The following is a 21,225-nucleotide window of genomic DNA, read 5'->3' as shown; positions in this document are numbered from 1 at the left end:
ACGGCAGCCCCAACGACAGCAGCGCAGCCAACCCAGCCTCAGGGTTACAAAACGCTGCGGAAGTGAGCACCCTGCCCTCAACCAACGCGCCACTGGAGTCAAGCTACCCACCAGAACACAACCGACCATCCCAGAGCAAGAAGGAGCCGGGCCGACACTCAACAGGCACCGGCAAACACCACCATTCCAACCACCGCCACCGCTCCCCCAACAAGAAAACCAGCACGGGAAAACACAAGGGGAGAAAGTCCAAGGGGAAGGACAAGAAGAAGGATGACGGCCACCGCCACCATTCCAGTGGGCACCACCGTAGCCGCCACCGTTCGCCTGACAAGGCGCACAACCGGTCACGCAGTGCAGAAAACACCCTGGATAGCCGTCACCGGGGACACCGCCACGGCCGCTCCCCTGATAGACGCCGCGGTCACCAGTCCCCCTCTCGCCACCGCTCGCCCTATCGCTCTCCTCACCGCTCTCCTTACCACTCATCTCACCGCCACAGGTCCCCCCATCGCTCTCGACACCACTCCCCCACCAGACGCCACGCCCACTCCTCAGACCCCTACCGCAGGTACACCTCCCCAGAGAGACAGAGGGGCCGCAGCAACGACAAGCCTAACGGGGTCGAGGCCGTATTGAAGGAGCCAATCAAGACTCCTGAACCCAGCTTCGCTCTTGAGGACAGCGTCCTCCGTGAACCCCCGGCCCTGGACCGCCTGAACAGGGAGGCTACGCTTCCGCCGCTGCGCAGGGAGGAGCGCCTGTTCGGGGATGACAGCCTGTTGATGAGAGCCTCCTCCATGGAGAGAGCCTACAGGGGGGACAGCCTGCTGAGGGACGTGGCATCCCGCGGCCAGAGAGACGCCTACAGAGACACCACCCTGCCCAGAGTGCGCACCCCTGATTCAGATTCAGCCTACAAGAGGTACAGCTCACTGCTGAGGGGGCGCTCACCCGTGAGGACGGAGAGGGACGGGCGCTACGCCAGCCGAGACAGTTCCCCAGAGCCGCAGTACAGAACCCGCAGCCTCGGACGAGACATCTCCCCGATCAGAAGCTTCAGAAGGGATGACTCGGAGGACGAAGAGGATGATGACAATTTTGTAGCGGCTAAGGTGAGAGAGTACTACAGCACGCTCAAGACCAATACCAGTCGCTCATCCAAGCCCACGCTCCCCGAGCCCAAGAAGACCTACAAGGAGAACCCCAAAGACCTGAGCATCTGATTGGACGGCTGTCAGCCAATCACAGAAACCACCCACACAACACCTCAAGTACTCACTCCATTACCACCTGGTTCTACAGAAATGCACCCAGTTGTGTACACACAGATACACACAACAGTCAACACACACACACACACACTTACACACATCCTGGAAAACAGTCTGTTATGATTATGTAACAATGTTGAGTTACTAACAAAACAGTGATTCCAAAATGACTTTTGAAAGCTGTTTGGGTTTTTTTTTCTTTCTTTTTTTTTAATTGTATGTTTTTTTCCCCTATTTTCTTGTTTTTTGGTTTAACATTCTACATTTACAGTAACTCAAACTTTTCCAGAAAATGTAAAACCATAAAAAACAATGATGTGCCTAACAGTTCCATTAACGAGCAACATTTGTTTTTGATTTGATAAGTGGCGGGCATTTTGTGCCGCACTGTCAGATGATGAAATGTATGTACTTTTCCACGAGGATCCCATGGAAGTATCGCGCACCTGGATCACTGTAACCGGTGCTCACAATGATGCTGTGCATGTCTTTACCGGTTTCAATGTCTCTCTCTCTCTTTTTTTCTCTTTCTATCTCTTTCTCCCGCCTTCATTCTCTCTCTCTCTCTCTCTCTCTCACTCTCTCTCTCTCTCTCTGTCTCTCTCTCTCTGTTTCTCTCTCTCCCCAGTGCCACTGTTTTTTAGACATTTGACCAGACTATAGCACAAGCCTGCATTTGTTTGTATATTTTTGACAGTTTGCAGTATGTGTACATTCAGAGGTGATCATTTTAAATGAATGAAGGGAAAATTAAAAGTTAAACTATGATGATGATGATGATGTTAAAATAAAATAATATATTCAACAAATGAACAAGTGTGTGGTTGTTTTGGTTTGGTGTCTTTGGTTGTGACAATACGAATCATTTTTAGTTTTGGGACTGAATGTAAGTCATTGAAGTTCCTAACAAGCTTGGCAATAAAATTATATTTTAACAGTGTCAAAACAAGACAGATATTAGGTGACAGGTACTGTAGAATGTCTGTAGAGTACTGAGCTCTCATCATTTGGGCAAACAAGACAAAAGAGCAAGGAAACTGACATTGTTATCTCAGGCCTCCCAAAAGTGTGTGTGTGTGGAAATAAAGTCTTTGAAGAAAAGTACCACAAAGAGCTCCCATCCTTTTCACAACATCAAAGCCCAAATAGGACAGTCGCAACAAAAAAAAAGTGTCCTCTCCTATCACTGCTTACTTTGATTTGTACTGTTTCTGTGCCCTCTTTCTCCCGTTGTCCTCTTCACTCTGTCCCTTCCCTGCTTTCCTCTTCCTTCTGTATCCACACTCCTTACTGAAAGATTTTTCGTTTGATAGAGAACAGACAGCAGGGAAGCTGTGTCCCTATTTCAGGACAATGACAGCAGTAGGAGGAGGATGACACCAGGGAGGGCTGTGTTGTCTTTTTTTTTCTCTCTTTCTCCCTCTCTCTCTCTCACTCACCTGGAAGTGTGGCGATGAGAGGAAAAGACCAGAGAACAGAATGGTCACTCCTGGTGACCTGTAAATGCCAGCAGGGATTTACTTCTGGAGAAAAAAGGAAATATTTTGTCTGGCAGCGCTTGATGATATACAGTAAGATGGAGAACAGCATGAGGTTTTGGCAACTGCTGAATTGAGTCTGCAATATAAGAGAAAACTGCATTCAAACATTTTTTTTTAATCTTGTCTTTTGACTGTTGACATACAATTTTGAGATACTGACATCTGACTATTTATATGTGAGTCTACTAATTATATGAAAATGTCTCTTTGGGTTATATCTACTTCTCTCACACCCTCACATAGACAATAAATGCAGCTATGTCCACCTAAGCATGCAGAGAAGTGTGAAGCATACAAACTTTCATCCAGTTGCTGCAGCACATGCCAATGTACTTAATACCATATGTTCAAATGTGTGCATTCAAGATTACCCTGTGGACACAATCTGTGCAGCTCATAAGAGGAAATGGAAAGCAGAGATGAAGCATCGTGATCAAACACTAACATATCAGAGCTTTTTTTGGCCCAGTTTCTCTGAGATTCAACAGGGCCTCAATGCATTCCACTGCTTTTGATGCAACGATCTGAAAGTGTTTTTGCATGGCTACATTTATAGATCCGGGTTCCTGCACCAGTGCATTGCAACTTATTGAGAGGAAAATCTTAAGTTGCTAAGAAGGGGGGTTTATTATAAGTCATATTTTGCAACCCATTCAGCATATAGTCCACTATTTGTATCTCTAATTATTATTTTTAATGTATTATTTTTACTATAATTAATTCATTTTCTTATCTATGTGAGAGGACACACTGAAGTCCACAAAGAGACATAGAGAAGATGTTTGTATCCTGCAAATACTACACCTTTCTCTCCCCTCTCTCACAGTGAAGGGGAAGCAGCTCCTAAATAATGGATGTAATCCACTTTCCAGCACCGAAACACTCTCCTCCCCTCTCTTTAAATCTCTCTCTCCCTCTTTATCAGGACACACTCCACTCCTTCTCATCATCAAATACAGGAATGAAGCCCTGTTTTTTTTATTGCTTGTGCGACCCCAGAAATGATTAACAGCCAGTGTCTGGTGACAATTCATCATGTCAGTGCCAGGCAGGAGGAAGAGACAGTAATGAAATGTCCAATAACAACATGACTACAGCCCAGTGCGGCGACAGCCCGCTGGGTCAGGCTTCCATTCTCCCATCATCTTGCCTCCAGGTGCTCTCGCGCCGACCTTGGAAACCCTCTGCTCCCCCGTTTCCATGGAAACACCGATGCAACGGTCTCTCTTCTCAAGCTGACTTGAGCAGAGATAAGTAAATGAAAAGAAAACAAGAGTGCAGGGTTATTTTTGGATGTGTGTGTGTTCAGGATTTCAAGATGCTTTCACTCAAGAGAGAGAGAAAGTTTCTCAATTTTGAAGTTGCTTTTCTTACAGGAGGCTCAGCATCCTATATAACAAGTCTGTTGTGGTTCCCACTGCTGTCATGTTATGGACATCCACGCTGCTTTCATGTAGTGGCTGTTCTTTGTCCTAATACTGTATCTGTCTCATGCTCGGCTGTGCATGGAAATCTGCCTTCACAGGGAGAGAGGTTTGGTGGAGAAATGTGTCTGTTTAAAGGGCATTTCATTGCAGTGTATGTTTTTGTTATCATGGTTACAATAACAGCACTCATTATGATACAGTGCATGTACAGTACACTGCTTAAGGCTATTCTGGTTGATGGTTTTATGAAGTAGAAAAATGGCTGCAGCCTCTTGCCGTTGTCAAACTAATCTTATTTTTTATCGTATAGTTGTCACACTAATGTTAGAAAGAAATCCACAGACACAATGTCTTGTAAGCTTAGAGTCATTTTTCATTAAATTGTGCGTTTTTTTCTTTAGGTAAAGCCATTCAGATTTTTGTTTTATCCTAGTGCTCACTAACAAATATCTTTTGCAAACCTCTTAAAAATCCTCAAAGGACATGCTTCTTAAAAATTTCCTTGAACAGCTGGTTATTTGATTCAAGTTCTCTCAAATTAAACATATAAGTGCCATCTTGGATTTACACCTACAGATAGCAGGTGGAGCATTGATCTTGCAGGGATATGTAAAGAGACTTATTTAAAGATGCACTAATTTAAAAAAATCATATTAACTGTGGAAACAAAAATGCAATATAAAGGTGATGGTGCAGTAGTGACAAACTCAGATAATAATCACTAGACTTCAGCTCTAGTTTTAGCATCTTTCAGATCATTCTTTTGGCTATACAGACCTCAACTTAAGTTTACTATTTGGATAATTCACCGCTCTCATTAAAAGGACCAGTGTGTAGGATTTAGTGGCATCTAATGGTGAGCTTGCAGACTGCAACCAACTGAGATCACATCCCTTCACCCTCCCCTTTCAAGCGTGTAGGAGAACCTCAGTGGCCATGAAACTCACGAAAAACATGAAAGACCCTCTTTAGAACCAGTGTTTGGTTTGTCCATTCTGAGCTACTGTAGAAACATGGCAGCACAACATGGTGGCCTCCATGGAAGGGGACCTGCTCTCTATGTAGATATAAAAGTCTCATTCTAAGTAAATGAAAACACAACAATTCTTATTTTCAGGTGATTATACTCTTATACATACTTATGAATATAATATTCCATTTCTGCCAAGTCTGTTCTGCTAGATACAACTAAATTCTATGCACTGGACCTTTAACCCATTTCATCCAGCATCAGGTGGCAAGAAACACGGCTCTAAATGAATGCTAACGTTGATCCAAGTCTGCTAGTTTGCTAAAACATCTCCCTTACCAACTTTATTAGGGGTTTGCAGCTTGTTGCACTTTAACAAGTCCCCAAAACGTCAATAGATATTTTTCATGGATGACAGTGGAAAACACACAGGTGTAAATGATAAAATGAATTATTGCTAAATTCCATTTAATTGTTTTGGTTTCAGGATCCTGTTATTGTGGATGCTGGCTCACTGTCATGGCTTACTTGAACACTTAAATAGAATGGAGCCATTGTTAATGTTATTAATAGCACCTGTGCTTTCCTACCATGACCAAGTTGAACTTTCTGCAAAAAGGCCCTATCAATGCATGTTAAGCATAGTAATTGCAATCTGATAAAGGTGTTGCTGCTGTGGGGAAAGTATACATTTTGTGTTCATGCCCATGCTCCATGATCAAAGGACTACACAGCAAAAATAGTTGAAAAGTTGTAAAACTAATTTAATGAAAAAAACTAGACATTTGATCTCACACTCAGTAGCAGTATCATTTGGGCATTTTAGCTTGACCTGAGTAGTTCCAAGATGGCTCCATAAGGGGAAGGTTGCAAGGTTATGTCCCCACAATGACCACTGTAGCACCAAACTTTTGCCTGCCTGAGAGGTGTTACTCCTGGCTTCCCTCCTCTGCTGAAATATGTGCATGTACGCGTGTCTAATTGGTAAAGAAGAAAAATCCCCCACTTGCACTGTGTGGTGTTCAGATTCAAGTATTTTTTCTTCTCATCAGGTCTCCGTCTCACATCTAAATCCCTCACCCTGTTTCATGCATATGGTACTCCTTATCAAAGGCAAATTGTACACCTCATGGTAAGAATAATACAGTCTTAAGAGTGACTCATCCGCTCTTAGAAAAGAAATGGCCCTGTGAAAGCTCCCTTGGACTGAGACGAAAGAGTTATACTGTCATAAGAAATGGATTCACAAATGTTGGCTTTGCCTGTTGCACTGTTGAATGATTCATTGCATACTTTGTGTGAGGCTGTTTGGTCATGGTTATCCCAGTAAGAAGCATCTATCCAGACCCTCTGATGAGTGTTTTTATTCAAATCTTTCCTTGGAATATGTTACAAACTGAAACAAAATGAAAAACCTCATTTTCTGCCCCAAAAAAACAGCTGTGGAAACTGATTTGCGTGCCCTGTTCAGTCTGTAAAATGACTGTTTTTTATTGTTGTCACTCTTAGAGGATGAGAATCAGAAGACACTACTGTGAATTAGTCTTATAAGCAGGGGTTTTTGGTGTCATTTTGATGAAGGGATCACTGAGCTTGAGGACACAAATGATGCCTCAATCTTTAATGCTCTCTCTTCCCCTTCAAACAGGTTCTTGCCCGAGCATAGCGTGGCAAACCGCTTGTTCTCGCAGGTGTAAATAAGCAGGTTGTGCAACGCTGAGCTCTTTGCATAGAATGAAGGCTTAGTTAGATCTATCCAAAGCTGCTATCCTGATGGGTGAAGATATACCATGCAACGGTGGCATGAAGTCTACGGCAATGATCACCATGATGTGGGTGATCTCATGCTCGGCCCTATGGATGGTGTCGGACCACCTTTGCGCATCTGCTACCTCTTTGACTGCATGAATAGACTGAATAGACGGTTATGACAAGAAACATGCAGATAACAAAGGATTTGTTGCAGCATTAGAGCTTATTGTGCTCAGCTATGACGCAGAGGATGAGGAAGTTAAATGGGGAAACCAACTGCTGTCCTGTTGACCCTAATGAGCGTCAACAGGACAGCAGTCTTACATGTCTTGTCTTGTAAGCAGAAAATGAAATGAAGACATAGAAACAATCCATCACCTGTGTCAAGTAGCCCTCCTGTACTGTTACTGCCCTGTCCAATTAGTTCCTACTGTATGTAATGAAGAGCATAATCAGTGATGACTGTAGTGCGTGTGTATGTGTGTGTGTGTGTGATCTACACTGTGTGTCAGTGTTGTCAGACTCGGAGAGGAAATCAGTCATGTGTTCAGTGCAGGTCTACAGGCAAACATGCGCTAGAGCTCTGCCTTCCTTTCAGCATCATTTCTTTTTTTAGATTTGACAATGTCAGGTTAAATATTGATGCTCTGAAGTTGCTTCAAAGGAGTCAAGGAGGGTGGGGTTGAGTGTTACTTTGGCAACATGCAAAAAGAGTATTGAGATTTTCTTAACTAGACGAGGAAACAGGAAGAAGAAAAAAGACATGAGCCATACATGTACCTGATCATTACTTATATAAAGTAATACTATGTAATATGTACATTTCTGTCTACAAATGAAGAACCAAATAAAATTTAGCCAAGTAATGTCTTCATGTTTGATGTATTAGTTCTGAGTGTTATATAAATCCATAGACGCAGGTTGTGGACCTTGGATAATAGCACCCACAGTTCAAATGATGTGAACTGAATTGACAACAAGCTTGTTCTTAAAAAGGCCTTTTACGTGAGACTACGTCCCAAGACTGAATTATTTTATGCATGCACTGATACCAACACCTGCATTCCATTAGTAGTCAGACAAAACCAGACGGGTATCAGACACATTTTGTAAAAATCAATATGACTGTGTTTATAAATACATTCCTCCATAACCTGCATACATAAATAAATACCTCCTGACACATTTCTGCATGCACAAGCTGCTTCATAAATATTTATCTTGATAACGGAGATGCAAGCAGCGTTATATAATTGACACCCAGCATGTTAATGGTTGAATGGCAAAATAGATCTACAAGTAATATTGTTCTGGTCTGATATGAATTCACAAATTTGATGTCTTTCTACATATTTAATGTATGAGTATTACAGTATAACAAAATCATTTAACTGTTAATTTACTGTTTGTAATTCAGTTGGAATAGAAAAATAATTATTAAATATTATTGATGGTTATTTTCAATTCAAAATCCTTATGGATTCATCTCCATTTGCTGACAGCTCTCATATGATTCATTAAACGGTGGCAGGACAAAGTGATAAGAAGCCATCACTTTGATTTACAGATCGTTCAGTAAAGGAGCTCTCCCTGAGTGGTCTCGTGCTTCTGTGGCTGCTCCCTCAGCCAAAAGAGCAGCTCTGATTGGCTAAGGAAGTAAAGAGAGTAAAAGCTCTCTAGTTTGACCTGACTGATGCAGAGGATTTGTGTGAAGAGGGTTCATCATCATCATGCTGAGTAGATGAGTGCCGGTTCTCCTTTTCATTGATGAAAAGGCACAAGAGGGGCTTGATCCTGAACTCTCCAGAATATTTCTGTCACACCGCAAACTTAGTGGAGGAGGAAAGAGGCAGAAACCAGCTGAGGATGCAAAATTTTTGATCAGTTGAAAAACCAAGTATAGAATTGAAATTACTAGTATTTAACAACTAATATCTGTTAATTACTGTGTAAATTGCTTTCTTCAGTATGTGTTGTAATAAAGAGTCATTATTAGCTAATGGGGGGCTTAACACTGACACTTGCAACAAGGAGGCTGCTTTTTCTAGTAATCAGAGCTGCAAATGAATATAAAATATTATTTTTTATTAGTAGTTGTACTGATATGACTTGGGTTTTTTTTTGTCTACACCACCATTATTTACACCACATGCCAAATGAAATGTTGCCATGGTATCCATTATATATTGTGCCATGAGAGCAACAAATAGTAATATCCTTCACACTTCTTAATAATTTCCAGTCTCTATTTGCCAGTTTTGTCCTTCAATTTAAGGTGCAACAGTATTTTTTTCCCTAACCTTTAAGCCACCACTGCCCATTGTGCTGTTTTTAAACATTTCAATTAACAATCCCGCACAATAATGATCCAGATTCTTCCAGAACAAGAAATCAATGAATTGGCTTGTGAAAACAGAAACTAACTTATAATAAGGGCAGACAGAAATCAATTGTTTTCAACCACAGAAAGCTCTCATTTTATCTGCATGATGTTGATAATGTCAAATTCTGGTCTCCGAAAGATGCAGGTATATTTATTTGTAATTCAAAAATGCGATAATTTTAGCCCTGTTTGGCTTCAGCAAGAAATTATAGTGTAGTAGTTGTTTGTTAAATTAATGAGTTTTACAGCTAATGTAGCTCTTTTCACACATTGGAAGCCCATGATAAAACTGAGTCTTTATCTAAAGAAAGAAAAATGTTTGATATTTTGATATTAGATGAAATCTAAAAGTTTTATCTAAGTAAGAGGGGTTTATGTGTCACCACAACAAACAAACAAACAGGTTGTGTCCCACAGTGTCATCTTGTGGCTGATCTGAGTCATCACACTCTCCCTCCCTGAGATTATCATTGTCGACAGAGTGGCAGCCTGATTGCCTTGAAGCTGTGAGAACAGAGTCAACACACCACTTCCTGTGTCACACATACTGTCACCTCACGAGCTATAACTCTCAAGCTGGAGTGTGAGTGATGCTCTAAAATGAGAGCAATCTGCGTTTTCCATCCCCATTCTCCGTTACAAAGCGGTGCTGGCGTATCACACATTCAACATCTGAGGCCAAGGACTCTGTCAGTGAGAGATGGATCAATATTGGAATGAGTGAGTGTGTATGTGTCTGTATGTCTTTGTCAAAGTCAGGGTCAGAATGAGATGATGGTCTAAAGATTCTTTGTTTGTGATATTGATTCAGTCTACTAGAGTGTGCGCTGATGTCACACAGTAACCACATGTATCCAAAGCTTCTTTCCACATTACACTCTCTGAATCTCAACAAACACTCACCACTTTGAAATATATAATAAACACTAAGCTTTTGAGTGATTTATCTCACTGTACTAAAGATCAGTGGATAACTTATCAGTGGAGTTGAGCACACTTAGTTTCATTCGTGCGTTTCCACACATACACACCTACTGCCAAATGTTTTGCAAGGCCTGTGAGACTGACAGATGATTTAGTGAGTGATATAAAAGTCTTGCAGCAAGGACACAGAAAGAGATGGGAGGCCCTGTGTGGGCCGATTCAGTGTTTACTACATGAAAAAGACTGACTCACATTCCTCCATATACACTGTATGCCTGTCCGACAAACACACTCATACACAAACAACACATGGTTTGCTTTCAAGTTGAGTTATTGCCTGACCACTGCATGGTGCATTTTCCGTGGCTCTTTATGCATCACTACATCAAAGTACCAATTCATCTATAGTATGGTGGAGTTAAAGACAGGCTGCAGGGGCTGGACACAGTCATCAGCAAACCCAGTGCAGAAATATGCTGAGCCAACACAAGTTAAGTGTTTTCTCATGGCCCTTTTCACTGTTTTTTTTCTCTTTTAATAGAAGCTTCTCTGTAATAACCATACTGCACAAACTATAGTTAACAACAAAGATTTGTGTTGAGCGACAGCTTCTATTAGAGAGCACCACACAGCTCAATGAGGTAGTCTTGCTATGTGCACTCCGCAGAGTCGAGAAAACATGAGGCCTTTGTTGAAATTAGCTGACTTAATTCAGTCCCTAATGTGTGGCTTTGGCATATATAACAGAGCCCCGACATTATCTAATGTACACAAACTGAATCGCTCTTTCAGGGCAGGGCACACACCCATAGTCTATCTCCACCACAGGGGGAATAGCAAGGAGATCCACAGCATGCTAATAAGAATGCAGTCAGCCAAGAAGAAAACAAATCAGATATACTTCTGCGCTTTGACCTCACCACTGGCCCGTAGCAGAAAACAAAGTGGAAATAATGAAAGGTACATTTGGAATAAACATTTCCACAAACAATAGCTTTTTGTGTGGCCCAATTATTCCCGGCACGCCTGAGCTGTGGAGAACTAGAGTCTGTAGGACTTTTGTTTTCTGCATGAAGCTCAGTCCTTTAGTGGCACCAAACAGTCCTGAGACTCTCTCCATGTTCTCTGTTTTAGGGCTTCTTCTTTGTTGCAGTAGCACAAAGGTTGTTTGGCCACTTGAACAAAGACAGGCACACTTTGGATTGATTGTAAACTTCCTGCTGGGCGCAGTGAACTGGTGCGGAGTGGCTGACCGGAGAAAACTGGCTACTTTGGAGTGAGCATGCAAAGGCGGTCATTACAGAAACCCAGGCTCCATTCCAACCACTTGGTAGACAGCTACTTATTTTATATTCCTCTTTTTGCTGTATATTGTATTATTAATTTGTTTGTTTGTATGTTACTGTGTTTTGTGTACAGCGAGCTGCTTCAAACAAATTGCCACTAGAGGGATTAATAAAGATGTTTGTATTGTATTGTATAGGTGGAAAGGTCTAGTGATGCCTAAGTAATTTTGTATTGTAAAAACTAAGCTGGTCTCAGTCTGTACCATTTTAGTCTTTAAATGTTATATGTTAAATGTTATGGTTTGAAAAAGTAATGCCTGCCTACTGACTCCAAACCACAAATGTATTTAAAACTGTATTATTATTTTTTTGTCCACCTGAGGGCAGCAAAACAAGCTGCAAACTCAACATTGATATATTATCACCTTACAAAGTTCAGATGGTTAACATGTTAGCAAACAGTTGCTTATTTACTCATCCAACAGACACAGAGCAATATTAGCATTCATTTGGAGTTGCGTTTCTGGCCACCCAATGCATTTAAATCCAATATTTACTCCTGAGGGAGCTATCCATCTCTTTAGCTGCTAAATGCTCCACTATGTTCACCAGGTAGTTGCTAACTTTGTCTGTCTGCTGTTTGGTGCTAAACAGGTAGTGTACCTATATAGTCATCATCGAAACACCAAATTTATCAAGTGTCACCCATCTGTGTATGGTGTGGTTACCATTTAGAGCATTTTGATCTGATAAATATTCATTGAGATCTATTTAAAGCTGCAATAATTAAATATTTCATATAAACAATAGGTTCAGTGATTATGTGAAAAGTGTGGCTCATAGTGACAGAAAGCCGCAAAGAATTATGTTTTTCAGCTCATTGTTTTGGTTCTATGGTCAGCAACTTTACTGCAGCTGGCAGCTGTATTCAACAAACTAATATACAACCTATCAGCAAACAGAAGACAGACAAAGTTAGTGACTAGCTGGTGAGCACAGGAGTATGTAAGAGCTGAAGAGCCTGTTTTATTTCTCAGGAGTTGGTGAAGACCAAAAAGCAAGATGGGCAGTGAATATTGGACTTACAATCGTCAGGTGATCAGAAACACAACACCAAATGAATGCTAGTGTTGTTCAGTATCTGCTGGTGTGTAAGAATGCAATTATTTGTCAAAACATTTGCCATATAATCTTCAGATTGCCATAGTATGTGAAATGTGAGTGTAACCTTTAGCTTGTTGTGGAGTTCTGCCACCAAGTGGCCAAAAACTATTAATGCAGCTTTAAATATCTTGTGGTTTGGAGTCTGTGTTTCACCTTTATGCTTTTTCCTATAGCATGGCACCTAGATGTGATGTTGCTATAATTACACTCCTTCTTTCATAGTATTTATGGACCAAAATAAATCATTTCAGTTTCAATTTCAAAGAGAGACACAAGTTTGAGTCCTCAAGGGGGACTAAATGAGTCAAGAAGGTTTAGAGGTAAGACACCGCAGTTACCTGACGTTCCTCATTAATCTTCCCTTCCCATTCATGTCTCTTCAGCCACTGAGAACATCTTCAATCACTGTGATTTGTGAGACCGGTGTTGCAAAAAACACAATCAATGAGGCTGTGTCTCTTTGACGAATATCCTTGACTACATGATGTGTATTTCATTCTTTGTGTTTGATAACTAAAAGGACAGAGACAATCAATGGCCAGCTGACCTCTTGATTTTTCTGTTTTTCTCATTGGGTAAAGAGAGAAGTGGATTTATCATCGGTGCTAAATAGGCTGTCAGATGCACCAGCCTGGAGACCACTGAATAAGTCCACATTTACTGCCAAGTTCATCATTGTTATGAGCCTGTTTTATCACCAGAGACTCTGGCAGAACAGTGTCTCTGGCCTGCCTATTACGAATCTTACATGGGTAACCCTTGTGCTGTTGTTGTAGAGGTATAGTAATAAAGCACACAGCAGGGAGACAGTGAAACAGCAACGTTAATTTTATATTTTAGTCCCATGTTGGGAAGTAATGTAGTCATTGCCACAAAGTAAAGCCTAATTTTTGTGACACGTGTAAAGATACAGAAGCTCCGGTCTATATTTGTTCCAAAATGTTAATATAGCTCTCCACAGGAAGACTGACTTGTGTTAAAGGGGCGGAGCATAACTGGAAAAGAAGGTTTTAACCACAAATCCTGACTGATCTCTGTCAGTCGGGAATATTAGAAATTACACGGACAAAGACAGGAAGAACAAACAGGAGTGTTTCCTGCTTCAGTTTACTACTTTGTACATTGAGTCAAAGGTTTTGATTCATAGGAGGTTTTCTTGAGCAATAAAACTTCAGTGATGACATACACCTGCGTCGAGGCAGGAGTATTGGATGGGAGTCGATGTGTGTGAAGTATTGTGCCAGATAGGCGGGCCTCATATGTGTGTGTGTGTGTGAATCTGTGTTCCTTCCGTGAATTCTTCACTGATCTGTATTGCATCCTCTGACGGTGAGTGTGAGTAAGTATGTGTGTGTGTCCAGGACCTGACGTCTTACAGTGAAAGGATGAATGAGGATTGTGAAAGGGGGTGTGTGTGAGCTGCTTCAGGAGAGGAAAGGTGACCCTCTACTCCACCCCACCCTGTGCTGGACAATGCAGGGGGTTGGGGTAGACTGTCTCATACCTGAGGCAGCCGGATGGGTTGTGTAAAACGCCTCACATCTTGGACGTGGACTTCCTCATGAAGTCTGACTGAGACACACATCCTGGAAGGAGCCATGGCGCTGCAGTACCGGGTTGGGGGCGTAAAGAATGTAGAGAAAGGGGTCATTTATAACCCCTGAATCCAAAAATAGAGAGATAATGCATGCTCTAATTAAAAATCTATCATTAATTCTCTTTTTCAGCAGTATCTTATGTTAAACTGAAGATATCTAGGTCTTTATGAAGTTATAAAAGAGCCGAGCTGGGTGGTGTCTTGGAGAGCTTGAGGGGCCGGGCTGACCAGCAGTCTCAAGGAAGTGACAACTCTCTGGGCAGCATGACACAGTATGTAGTAAGAGAGGGTCACACAGCAGGACCAAGGACACAAACCATGCCAGTTCTGTGGGAAAAATGCACTGAGCATGCTCCGTGACCCCTGTTGACCAGAATCCTCCAGGGAGAGACGCCAGAGGACGCACTACTGCGTCGCCTGCTGTGCAGAAAAAATAGAAAATCACATAATCTCTCTTTTGCTTTTCTCTGTCTTTTTTTCTCACAGTACTCTCATGTCAGAGACATGATCCTCTCTCCAAAATAATGTGTTCCAGTCACAAAGTCACAATTTAAACAAATTTTGTGTTTTTGAGTGCTTTATTACACAGATGACTACTGTCTGCATCATGCTTATTTGTGCAACTCTCTCTGTGACTCAGTGTACAGAACATACGGACAGTTCTGTACGTGGGCCGTAAACGTCCGGTTTCCAGTGACACTTCCCAGACTCACAGGGCTCGCAGAGTGAATCCCCCGTTCTTAAAGTGCGCGCGCAAGCCTGCATCTGCCCAGATTTTCCCGCCCATACTTCACCCTGCTGACGTAACGGGCCTGTGAACACTGTCTGACACTTGAGTGCTGTGACGTCTGCTGAATTCATGAGTGTACAACTGTGCTCTGGTTATTGCTGCTGTTACAGAGTTCAGGGACAAAACAGGCACAAGAACAGCATCAGTGTGATGTCACTGTATTTACGGTGGCTAGGTCATGTTATTGTTGGAGCTACTGCTTCACTTGTGGGTTATGTTAATAATATTTTCTATCTGGGGTTTAACTCAGACCCTGAGTTAGATTCATATTAAATCAGACTTTTTGTAATAATCTTGTAATTTTTTGAGGATTTTAATGTGGTTGTTGATATTTCCAAATAATCACTATAATGTGAAAGAAAGCAGCTACCACCCCCCACCATCAACCCTACAACATGCACTAACCTGGGAATTTTGACCGTAAAAATGCACACATAGTGCATCCGTTCTTATACACACACGCCCTGGCACACACATTCATCTCCCCTTTGTGTTTTCGGGTAAGTCACCTCTGCCCCCTCCCCTGACTGACCCTCTAACTGACCTCTGTCTGGCAGTAATGATGTCAGACATACAGGTCACCAGGGGTTATCATGACCTGCTATCAGAGCAGTTTGGGCCTTGAGTGCTTGAACGCTCCCACCAGACTGACAGTAGTCAAATAAGCCGCTCCACGCTGACTCAGCATCCGCCTTCACACACACACGCACACACTCACACACACACTCAGGATGAAGTTGCCCTTGAGCACTAACAGAGCCCCAGATTCTGTGTCTGTAGGCTTAACCCCAGATGTTTTGTGTATGTGTGTGGTGAGTCTGTAGGCAACTTTTCTCTTTACGCTCTACACAGCTTTTTCAGATGACCTTTGACCTTGATGGTCAGTAACTCCGACGAGAAGCCCTTTTAGATGTAAGCAAGTTCTCTGTGGAGTTAATGATGTTTGCCAGGAGCCCTCAGATGTTACGGCAAACTAGTAGAAAGCTTATGGGGATGATTGTAGGGTGGTTTGGGGTGGTTTAAGCTTCTCAGGGTCATAACATTTGTGGCGTCTTTGAAGTTTAGGGTGGCATTATTCACTAAAGAACACAAGTTTAGGTCCACATGCACAAACATTATAATTCTTCATGCTTTTTAGCATTGTTTCATTTAGTAAGAACAAATTCTTATTTACAACTTGGGAGAGTAGTGGCAGATTATATATCTGAGGGCTGCAGTAAAACCACAGCTTTAAAGATTTTGTTGTTTTACAGCTGCACAGAAGCAGTGTGAGTGCTGATGATTTCATCCATACCCTTCTTAAAATTACTTTAATTAGTTTTTTAAATCCCAACAAACCTCTCACCACAAATGTGGTTTTTCAGCATTAGGTGACAAAAAAATATCCTCAATCCAGATAGATTTGATTTATCCGATTTGAACTGTATTATGTCATTTTGGTGGAATTCACTGGCATAATGATTTATTTTTTTATAATTCATATATAAATGCATGAATGAATGTATGCTAAAATCATAAGTAACATAAATCATAAGTAAGTCATAAGTAACATAGCCACAATTAATGAATACTTGAACAATAATGATATACCATGAGCAAACTCCATCTGCTGAGGAACATTGTGGGATGTGAGATGATAGAATACCATGTTCTACATGCATTGCACAATCATAATTTCATTACTAAATGGCTCATTTGAACATGAAAGTTCACTCTTGACCTTGGCAATAGCTGTTTGACAAAATGACCTTAACTCAAGGTCCACTTACTAGCTTTTCTTCTGGAGCTAACTGCATCTCAGGTCTTTATCAGTATTAGTCAGTTGTCATAGAGTTGTCATGGAACCGGACCAGCTATCATACGTGACCTAAATATAGAACTCGACCACCAACTTCTCAAATAATATCCCAAAATAATAATAGTACTAATAATAAAATCCCCAAAACAATTCTTGTTGCAATCCAAATCCAATGCAAAAATAAAATATCAATTATCACTTTCAGTCCATCAATGTCAAACTGAATCTGTGAAACAGCAGAATAAAAACTCAAGCTATCTTGCTAATTTTGAGTAACCTTCTCATTATTATGAGGATGAAATGAGAGATCTGTTGTCATTAAAAAATGTCTCTTTTTCCTCTTTTTTGTCAAACTGTTTTCAATTTTACCAATGCCCAGCAGTGGTTCTTACTTACTTACTTACTTACATACTTCAGTTTCAATCAAGGTCGTATAAATTTTTTCTCTTGAGAATTTTTTCACAAGATAATGTCATTAAAGATGGTGTACAGTGACTGCAGTACTAGTGGCAAATAAAGGCCGAATAGTGATGTTACGAATCTTCAATAATGCAAGGAAACATCTCCACTTTCCCATCATTGGCAGATCTTGGTCCATCTCATGATGTGTGATCCCTGAGATCACCTGGCTATTTTCCACCACCATTCTTCCAGTTCTTTTTTCTTGTCTTTTTGTCTTTGTATCACCCAGACCTGGCAGGAAAGGTAAGGCAGAGAAAAGAAGAAAACAAGGAGAGGGGACAGAGACCATCTCATCCTTTTCCTTTTATCCAGCTGTTAGGCTGTTAATTAGATGGGAGAGTGTTTTGATGAAGGCACATTCCCTGAATGTTCAAGCTATCAGTTTTGTACAATGGGGCCAGGAGCACAAGTTGTATGGGGTGAGTGTGGGGGGTTGTATTAGTGTGTGTGCATGGATCTGAAGCCTTGTGAGATTGAAGACAGAGACACAGAGAGGCGGGAAGAGATGGGAGAGGTAAAGACGTGATTGGAGTGAAAACTGCAGCGAAGATGCAGCAGTGTTATTATTTTCCTCTCTTTTATTTTCCTACTCTTTCTTTCTTACTTACTTACTCTCTTTCTTTCTCATTTTCCTCCTGCTCTTCAATACATTTCTCTGTATTTTTGAAGCTGTATACTGCATAATTACTTTCACCCACACTACTTTTAAGCACACATATGCTTGTTTTTTCTGGCCCTCGTAAAATGACACCTGCTTGTACTGTACGTTCGTCTTTGCTCTTTTTATCAGGCATATGGTGTGAGCACTTGGCTTTTATTGTTAGCCATAAGGTATGAAAAAGAAGGATGAAACAAGGACCGCACTGAGAACACTTTGAAGGTGTGATACATCTGCCAATAAACCAGTTTGGAAACGTGTGTAATGATCAGTAGCTGAATTAAAGGCAATAAAATCCATTTTCAGGTTGTGGTCTTACAGCAGGTTATGTGCTGGACTATTTCTTGGTAGAGTGCTTTGACTTCCAGAGTCTTGTCGTTACTGTAAGATTGCCAGGTAGCTACAGTAGCAGAGTCCAGGAAGCTAGTGCCCCAGTAAAACCACAACATGTCCTTTTTACACCTTAAATGTTGTACAAATTAAACAAACAAGATATAATGTCTTAATTAGTGAGCTTTAGAGGAGATGGCAGGTGAATTTTGTTACCTTATTTGGACAGAACCAGGCTAGTCTTTCCCTCTGTTTACAATGTGTATACTCAGCTAAGCTAATTGTCTTCTGGCTACATATCACAACCTCTAGACTTTGTGCTACATTGTAAATTTCTCAAAGAACTTTAATACAAAGCACAACAGCAAGCTGTAGCACAACAAGCTAGCGAAGCATTGTAAACGGAACAGAGTTCCTGCACATGTGCAGTGGTGTAACTACTACTACTAGTACTACTCTCTGGAGAATGAAGACGTCATTGCCATTTCTGAACAAACCACTGACTGCTCAAAACTCTTTGTGGCGAAGCAATATGTCACCCAGTGTAATGATGTGGCTCATTTATGTGTTTTTAATAGTACACAGAGGAATACAATACATCAGGCTTTAGATAGCCTTTGGATCTACATACAATACTTGTAAGTAGGATCAATTTATTGTTGGTTTGGCTCTGCACATGAGATTTGCTCTTAGGAAAATAATGTTACATCTTTAAAGCATGTTCCTTTAAACTGCTTCTGATCAGTCTCTCTCTGCAGCGCCTTCAGGCCCCAACTTATCTTGACATCCCCTTCCTCTGATTCTGCCCATCTCATCCTCTCTCTCTAGGTGGCCTTGTCTTGTCACTCCAGTCAACTACAGCCAGCAAGACGCAGGCAGACCCTGTAAATCGCCAATTCCCCATTACAGGCCAGGTTTCTGGTTTCTCATCATCCAGTCTGCCCAGCTTCCTTATCAGCCTACGGAGCTTTTCATCTGCCTCTCTGGTCCTCTGCCACACCACCAGGTTCTCGTTTAGCCTCCCACCCTGGGAGCGAAGCTGTTTAGAGGAATGATCTTTCATCTTTGTGGGTGGACATTTAGATCTGGGTGGAAACAATGTCTGAGAGTGTAGGTTAGATGTACTAGTGGTCGGTAGTTATCAGATCACATTAACTGGAATGTCTGGGATGACAGGTTTGAATTTCAGTCTGTTTTCCAGTTTGCAATCCTGCTTTTTCCATCAGTAATTTTATAGGATTAGAAGATTTCAAATAACCTGACAAACTTTCCACATCTTTGTGGTTGAACCCTTTGTGTTTGTGTTTGTACAAAGGGTTGAGGTTAGCTTAACTGTTTTGCTCCCACTTCAGAAGGAAGTGTTCTGTGATGAGATCCAGATTTTAGACAAGGCTAAGCTAAGGCTTTGGAACCAAGTTTTGTGAAGAGAACAAGAGAAAAATGAAGAGAAAAATCAGTGGGACTATTGTACTGGCACTGCAGCCTAGAGTGTAAAGGCGATGCTTGGTGGCTGGGACCTGCTGGTGGAGACAAAAGGCCTCAGCTTTGGCCCTCATCTACCCCCAGCTGAGGGACTCTGCGGGCACTAATTCTCCTCTGTCAACCCCTGTCAACCCCTGCTCATTACACCACTTCCTGGGAAATCTCTGGTGTATTGGTGTATACCTCGGCACAAAAATGGGACAATACCTTTGTGGAATGTGAAATAACAACAATGCACTGTGGGAATATTACACTGGGGCTGAGAAAGGAGGAGGACTGTTCATTAGAAATAAGAGCTTCTCGGTGTGCTTCCTGCCAGTGTTGAAAACCTATGGCAATCTTTTTTCTTTCAGGCTTTTTAGAAAAAGTGGTCATGGTGCTCTGTGGGGTCAGTAGAGACACTTTTCAAGCTGTGTTTGCTCAAATTTTTTACTACAAAGCATTAACTCTCAGAAATGTAGTGTGCATCGTGTCTGTCAGTGTATTACATATTTATTCCCATTCCTGTTCCTGATAAGACCCAATCCAGCCAGTCAACAACTTGTAGCTCTGTACTGGAGCAAAGCTAATACTTTCACCAGCTTCAAAATCTTGTCATCACTTCTTTCCTTGTACTACAGTCAGCTCTGTCTGCTCCGTAAGCCCCCAAAGAAAAACAGCTCATTTATACCCCAGCTGCCAGGTGACGCCTGTCATCAGGTACTCTCTCACAGATTTAGAGGAGCAGGAAAATTATTGTTTGTGTGATTGTCTATCGCTTAATAACAAACAATTTCCCAAGTAGCGACTTTCTCTTCACCCCTGCCTTCCTCACCTCCTAACCCAGACTGCTCGTTTCACAGACTCAGCAGTCAAGTTTGTTTGTGTCTGCGACCCCCAGCTGTGTCTGCTCTTCTGTTTCTTGCATGTTCGTTGTGTGTGCGCGTCTGCATGTGTGTGTCTTCATGCTCTTGCCGCAGATACATACAGAATGCATGTTGTGTCTCTCTGAGGCCATATTTGTGGCTTTACCTCCCAGCTGTGTTTGCATGACTTTGAAGCTGAGTCTGGGGAATGAGAGATGATCTCTGGTGTGACTCCTCTCTTTTTCCCTCCCTCTCTCCTCCTTTTTACTACTTTTCTAACGCTCCCCACAAGATGCAGCTGGTCTGTGAGCTCATCCCTCCTCCAGCGGAGCTGTAAATAAAGCCACTCTCTCTCCCTCACTTTTCTCAGATCTATCTCGCCGCTTTCCCTGCTCTTATCAGCCCAACTCCTCCTCAAGGAACATGTCTTTCTCCCCTTGTTGCTGATTTGTCTGACAAGTTGTCAACAGATTAACAGAGAATAAAGTTTTGCACATTTTACAAGTGGATACCACAGAGATGAACTGAGGTAGTGATGTGAA

The 21,225-nt window shown here is 41.7% G+C and overlaps 1 protein-coding gene across 6 annotated transcripts in view; it reads left to right on the top strand.

Annotated features, from left to right (window-relative positions):
- The window catches only part of magi1b (membrane associated guanylate kinase, WW and PDZ domain containing 1b), a 140,961-nt gene extending 138,872 nt beyond the window's left edge, over positions 1-2,089 (top strand). For 4 of the 6 annotated variants that reach the window (XM_067588041.1, XM_067588039.1, XM_067588043.1 and 1 more), the window contains one exon: positions 1-2,088. In XM_067588041.1, the coding sequence (XP_067444142.1) occupies positions 1-1,226 (1,226 nt within the window). In that variant the 3' untranslated portion in view covers positions 1,227-2,088. The other 2 variants (XM_067588040.1, XM_067588046.1) reach the window with 2 other exon arrangements.
- Positions 2,090-21,225: the final 19,136 nt, after the last annotated feature.

Source organism: Thunnus thynnus, chromosome 4 (genome assembly GCF_963924715.1).
Source record: "Thunnus thynnus chromosome 4, fThuThy2.1, whole genome shotgun sequence".
Classification (NCBI taxonomy): Eukaryota; Metazoa; Chordata; class Actinopteri; order Scombriformes; family Scombridae; genus Thunnus; species Thunnus thynnus.
This window is presented reverse-complemented; position numbering and strand designations above follow the sequence as displayed.